We start from the raw sequence: 6,805 nt of genomic DNA, 5'->3' as shown, positions 1-6,805 counted from the left end.
CACCATCACCACCACTGCATTCGGTCACCTTCACATCACCAACGGTGAGTAATATTCTTTAACCATTAAAAAAACCAAACAAAAAGTAGACGTAAAAAATATTGGAGCACACACGCTCATTTGCGTCATAAAATTAGTCTGAAGCATAATATATAGAAAAAAATAACCAAGTCAACTTAACATCTACGCGTGACGGGACCGTTAAACGGGAAAATGGACATAAAAACGATGAACCACACACACGTGTTGCAACGTGTTAACTCGTTAAATTTAGACCGAAATGTTAACAAAAGTTTTAAAAGATACAAAGTATATGAGACTAAAGTTGAACGTGAAAAATGTTAGGGATTAAAACTAAAAAAATTATGACATATTTGTAAACTATGAAAATTATTGGTGCCAAAAGTATAAAACTAAAAAAATAATAAAAACATCACAACAAAGAGGGTACAACAATATAAGCATGAAGAACAAATTTGAAAACACAATACTCCCACTTTTATTATTATATAAAGTATACAAGTGAATATTTAAACGATCAGGTCATTTACATGCTAAAAACACTGCAAACATCATAGACATACGTACCATATCAACTCCAGTTTCGTCATAAATTTATTTGAAATCAAAATCGTTTGATTCGGTTTTTCTATTAACAAGGTTCATTATCATAATCATTAATAACTGTACAAATTTCGTTGAAATGAAGAGTTGATTTATTTAGTTAATTATAAAATTGCCACCATGATGATTTCACAAATTTTCTCACTTCGCAAGTATCATTTTGTATTTTTTGCCAGTATCATTTGGTAGGTTAATTAGTTTATTTGCATTTTTTGTTCTTTTTGTATGTTATTTTTTTTTTCTAATATCATACACACTAAAACGACCATTTGGTTTAAAATGATGGGAATGAACGTGTCCTGATGGATGGAGTGTTTCAATAATCAAGATGGAAAGTTAGACTAATTACTATGTGTGTGTTGTATTCAATAAGTGTATTTTCTTTTTACCTAATTATTTCCTAATTTTGTGAACATAATTACAATGAATAAAAACACTTTAATTCGTTTAACCATAATTATAAAGAACAAAAGCATTGTGAATAATATAATCACAATGAAATGTAAAAAGATAAACACAATTACAATGAACAAAAACACTATGAATAAAATAGATAAAAGGAGTAAAAACACAATAACATAATTCTAAAGAACAAATTAAAGCACTATAATTCATATGAACTAATTAATAAGCAAGCCATGAACAACATTGAAACCAGAATACAATATGTTGAAGATCATAAACTAAAATAATATGTTGATTTTCTCTATAAATCTTGTATAATTTCTGTTGTGCCATAAAATCATGTATCAACCAGATTTTCTTTTCTTCTCCCGTAGTTGATGATGAAGATTTTTGGAATCAAAGAGAGACGTGATTCGAGAACCGAACCCTGGAAAGAAACTCCATAACCATCCACCCTCAAATCTGAATCAAACACCCAATAACATCCTCATCATCGATGAATCACACAATTGGAACTTGCAAGGATCAATTTAGACATTGATCACATCTTTTATTAATTTTTTTAAACAATGATTTTTTTTTATCACAACCCATATATGATGTAAGTTTAATGATTTTTTATTGGATTTGAGTTAACTACTGCATAATGTTTGGGTGTATCGATATCATCATGTGCATATATTCATGGTATTAATATCAAACATGAATAGAGACAAAATCAAAAGGAATATACCATACATAAGGTGAAATGGCGTGAAGTAATGTGGAACGGTGAGCTTATTATTTAAATAACTGTAAAACAAAACATAAACCAAAACCAAAAAGAAAATAATTTTAATTTAATAGTTTCAAAAAGGCTGGTAGGTTATGAGTCACAAGACCCATATAGTTTATTAGTGTATCACACTTTATTTATTATCTTAAAAAAAGATATAATAAAGAAATAATAAAAAGTGTACCTTCCAAGTACGCTTATCTGTACCCTCCCCAAATCCCTTTTTATACTCCCATTCCTACACCACACTCATTCATCATCTCAAACTGACAACATTAATCTTAACAAAACCTTAACTATGAAGAAACTCATCAGCCGACTCTCCCGTGTCGCTGACTCATCTCACTACTCCCTCTTGCGATCAGACTCCCGCTCCAAATCCCGCAGCTCAAGCCGAGGAGGAGTACCCGAAGGACACTTACCCGTTTACGTAGGCGATGAGATGGAACGGTTTGTTGTGAGTGCCGATCTTCTTAACCACCCGATCTTTATCGGCTTGTTGAATAAGTCGGCTCAGGAATATGGGTACGAGCAGAAAGGTGTTCTCCGTATCCCTTGTCATGTTTTGGTCTTTGAACGGGTTCTCGAAGCCATGCGGCTCGGCCAAGAGGCTGATCACCTCCAGCTTCTGCTCGGTGATGAATTCGGCTGTTAGCCGGTTTTTTTTAATTAGGTTAGTTATATTTTAAGCGTTTTATTAATTTACATATATGATGACAGATCGGTTTTTGGTTTGGTCTGTACATAGTACCGATTTTTGTGTGTAAATTAAAAACAAGGCTATTAAATTAAGGTTTTATGGTCATGGATGGTTCTTGTTTCATTTTTTTAATATCAAGGTTATATTAGGTACTCCTCTTGTTTGATTTTTTTCAATTTTATTTAACATGGTTACTTGCATCTTGAATTGATAATTAAAATCTTGATAATTTATCGGATATAGATACACCACCTCATCTGTTTACACCATAAAATGGCTATCCACAAATTAATCCGACGGTTCTAATACGAAAGGTTAAACTTTAAAAATTATTGGTTAGAATTGTCATTTGAACAATATCAAGACGACCTTTCTAACCATAGAGGGGTTAGACTTAAAATATAATGGTTGCTTGGTAAAGATCTAGACGGCCAGACAATTGAAGATCAAAACTTTGAAAATTTTTGGTCAACTAGGTTGTCCGATCTCCACCGGATGGCTGTTTGAAACAATATAGGATTAGACGTGAGACGATGTCTGTATAGATGGTCTCGCTAAACTTTTTTGAAATCTTTTTGTGAGCAAGTTCTTGGATTTTGGATTTGTTTTGCTGAGAATTTAGTATTCGGTCGCTTTACAGAGGTTGAACATATCATTATGAGAAATGAAAGATTGGGTGATTAAGATAAATGATTGATTAGTTATTATGATGGTTTAGACCATCTGCAATGCATCCGTGGATTCCACAGACGTGATCTAATCCGTGAAAAAGAAACATTGCCTATGCGATTATCATGATCTTACAATTATGGAAATTGGAAAGAAGATTAAATTGGTTTTTGTTTTATTCATAGATTGGTATATATGGTTGCACCATGTGCTATGTTTTCACCTAGTGCGTTTACCATTTAACCTACATGAGCATGGTGAATTCAAGGCACACTATGGGTATGTTTGGCAAAACTAGCTGCTAGCTGTTAGCTGTAAGTTATAAACTGAAGGCTGGAAGCTGGTAACTGTAGCTTTTTAAATATATTTAGGTGTTTGGCAGAGTAGCAGAAGCTTTTAATAAAACCTAGCTGGGTGCCTACGTGGTGCGGCGGAATGGGCACAAAACCTAACATTTAACCGCATAATCAGTGTCGGTATATGATTCCCTGATGACAGTGTATATGATAGGAATATCACCGGTAACAGGTAGGAATTGAAATTGAATATATAACGGATAGATCAACGGCTGGTTTCGGATACAGATTCACCACCGAAACAAACAGTCGGGCTGCGATTTTTTAACCGAAGATACAGACACACCACTCCGAATAAAAACACCGTGTCTAAGAACACCACTTGAGATGCCAAAATCGAGCTAGCATAGACAAAATCAATCTTGCTCAAAATCTATTGAGACAAAATTAACACAATATTTTTAATCAAACATAAACTTATGCCTTTTTCATTCATGCATACGATTACATAAAGAAATAATATAAATATGGGTGTAGATCATGGGGTACCCATTACTACAATTTAGGGAAAACTAAATAACGGCAAAGGAAAACAATTCAAAAGAAATAAACTAAAATAAAAAATAAATAAATGCTGAAATAAATAACGTGGGCAGCTAGTATGCATGAAAATCGGATTGCCTTTCAGGTGGGGTGGGTTGTGACCCATGGACCCGACCCGTCCACTTCCGTATCCGGATCCGGATTGTTGTCAACGTTAGCCAAATTTAAAGCATCATCTTCATGGCTATCATCCTCTCCCTCTTTGAAAAAGTTTGACCTCAAACTTGAGAAAATATATTCAACTTTATATAAAGAAGACCTGCCAAAAGAAAATATAGATAGAGCTCGTTGAATGCGATAATGGGGTGACATGGGTAGTAAGGTAATTTTCCTTCCCTCTTTGAGAAACGAGTATGTATTTTGATGTCCATCGTGCATGACCCGCCTATCAAATAACCAAGGCCTGCCTAATAATACGTGGCATGCATCCATGGGCAGAATGTCACACCAAACTTCATCTTTGTATTCATGTCCAACAGTAAATAATAGTAAGACCCGTTTGGTGACTCGAATGCCTTTACCCTGGTTGAGCCAATGGAGATCATAAGGTGAGGGATGTGGTTCAGTTGATAGGTTCAATTTTGTCACCATGGATTGTGAAGCAACATTAGTACAGCTGCCGCTATCAATGACAACTGAACAGACCTTGTTCCCTATAGTGCAGCAAGTCCTAAACAGTGATTCTCGTTGTGCATTGTCACCTCGAACTGCAGTCCCACTTAACACTCTTTGTATCATCAAGCAGTCCCCTTCATCGGGTCCTACTACTACCTCTTCTACAGGTTGTTGTTGAATCTGTTCGCCATTATAATGGGGATCGATCAAGGCTTCAAACTCGGTTAAAGTAATGACACGTTTGTTAGAGCATTCAGATGCGATATGTCCAAATCCTTGGCAACGAAAACAACGCCTTGAGTGCTTTGATACAGTGTTTGAACTTTCGGGTGAATCATTTGTCTTCGGCGGAATGGTAACAGCAGGCGTAAGGGGAGGAGTGTTTGTTGTAGGTACTGCCGCTTTAACTAAAGACTTGGACACCTCTAACTTGCCTCGAGTCTTCTGTTAAGCCTCGACTTTGTGTGCCAGGAGGATGAGTTCAGCCAATGTTGAGTATGATTGCAACTCGATCACATTAGCAATTCTTGGTTCTATTGCTCCTAGATATCTCACAAGGATTTACGGGTCATCAGGGTTCAAATCACACTTCATAAGAAGGTGTTCAAACTCTTGGGAAAGCTCTTGAATGGTTCTTGTTCCTTGCTTGATATTATGGAGCTTAGAGAAGTTCTCTTGGAGGTAATACACCGGCATGAATTTGACTTTAAGCAACTTCTTCATTTTATACCATGAACGGACCTTACTCTTGCCCAACTTCTCCCGTTGTGAACTGATATTAGCCCACCATGTTGAGGCGTATTTTCGCAGCTTCAAAGCGACCAACTTCACCCGTTTTTCCTCCGGTGTTTGTTTGTAGTCGAACACTCGTTCAACCGTGCGTAACCAATCGATAAACTCATCTGGATCCAAGAGTCCATCGTACTCGGGTATGTCTACTTTGATATCATTGATGTGATATGCTTCACGGTGTCAGCGACCATAGGGGTTATAATCCCCGGCATCCGAACTAACATCATCATCTTCATCTACTGGTTGGTATCTAGGAGGGGTTCGTTCCCTACCCCGCTGTTGTTGCATGGCGAGGGATAGTTCACGAAATTGATCTTGCAATTCTCTTAGTTGTTGTTCAACAGTTCTTGTCTCGTAAGCCATTATTGCACAAATTAGGTGACAAAAAAAGGCAGCGGGTATTAAAGGGATGCAAGAGCAATCTGAACACTAACAGGCAATGAGATTATGAGTCGAAATGATCGATTTCGGCTCTGATACCAAATGATAGGAATATCACCGGTAACGGGTAGGAATTGAAATTGAATATATAACGGATAGATCAACGGCTCGTTTCGGATACAGATTCACCACCGAAACAAACAGTCGGGCTGCGATTTTTTAACCGAAGATACAGACACACCACTCCGAATAAAAAAACCGTGTCTAAGAACACCACTCGAGATGCCAAAATCGAGCTAGCATAGACAAAATCAATCTTGCTAAAAATCTATTGAGACAAAATTAACACAATATTTTTAATCAAACATAAACTTCTGCCTTTTTCATTCATGCGTACGATTACATAAAGAAATAAAATAAACATGGGTGTAGATCATGGGGTACCCATTACTACAATTTAAGGAAAACTAAATAACTGCAAAGGAATTCAATTCAAAGGAAATAAACTAAAATAAAAAAAAACAAATGCTGAAATAAATAACGTGGGTAACTAGTATGCATGAAAATCGGATTGCCTTTCAGGTGGGTGGGTTGTGACCCATGGACCCGACCCGTCCACTTCTGTATCCGGATCCGAATTTTTGTCAACGTTAGTCAAATTTAAATCATCATCTTCATGGCTATCAATATACATAACATGAATGTAGACGTGTAATTCATGAAAATATAGTAAGCGTGTAACTGATGGAGAAAATCATGAAACAAAGGTGAAATATACATTAATTTCAAATAGTTAACTTTTTAAACCAACCTATATTGATATGAATCCCTTTCTGAAACATGTTCTAACCTGAAACATGTTCTAACCTGACCCCTTCGACTCAAAAGCGTACCGACGCGAATCGGACTATTTTAACCCTTTTTGTTTCGACTCGTTCTGATCCT

The 6,805-nt window shown here is 36.1% G+C and overlaps 1 protein-coding gene across 1 annotated transcript; it reads left to right on the top strand.

Moving 5' to 3' along the window:
• The first annotated feature begins 1,901 nt into the window (after positions 1–1,901).
• Positions 1,902–2,609, top strand: LOC143597900 (auxin-responsive protein SAUR72-like). The gene has a single exon (XM_077076280.1). It carries the CDS (start codon positions 2,103–2,105, stop codon positions 2,457–2,459), a length of 357 nt encoding a protein of 118 aa, XP_076932395.1. The 5' UTR covers positions 1,902–2,102; the 3' UTR covers positions 2,460–2,609.
• Positions 2,610–6,805: the final 4,196 nt, after the last annotated feature.

This window comes from Bidens hawaiensis, unplaced genomic scaffold (genome assembly GCF_021521415.1).
Source record: "Bidens hawaiensis isolate Kalapana, Puna unplaced genomic scaffold, B.hawaiensis_p1.1 tig00001842_1, whole genome shotgun sequence".
In the NCBI taxonomy this organism is placed as follows: domain Eukaryota; kingdom Viridiplantae; phylum Streptophyta; class Magnoliopsida; order Asterales; family Asteraceae; genus Bidens; species Bidens hawaiensis.
The sequence above is the reverse complement of the archived record's forward strand: the minus strand, read 5'-3'. Positions and strand labels throughout refer to the sequence as shown.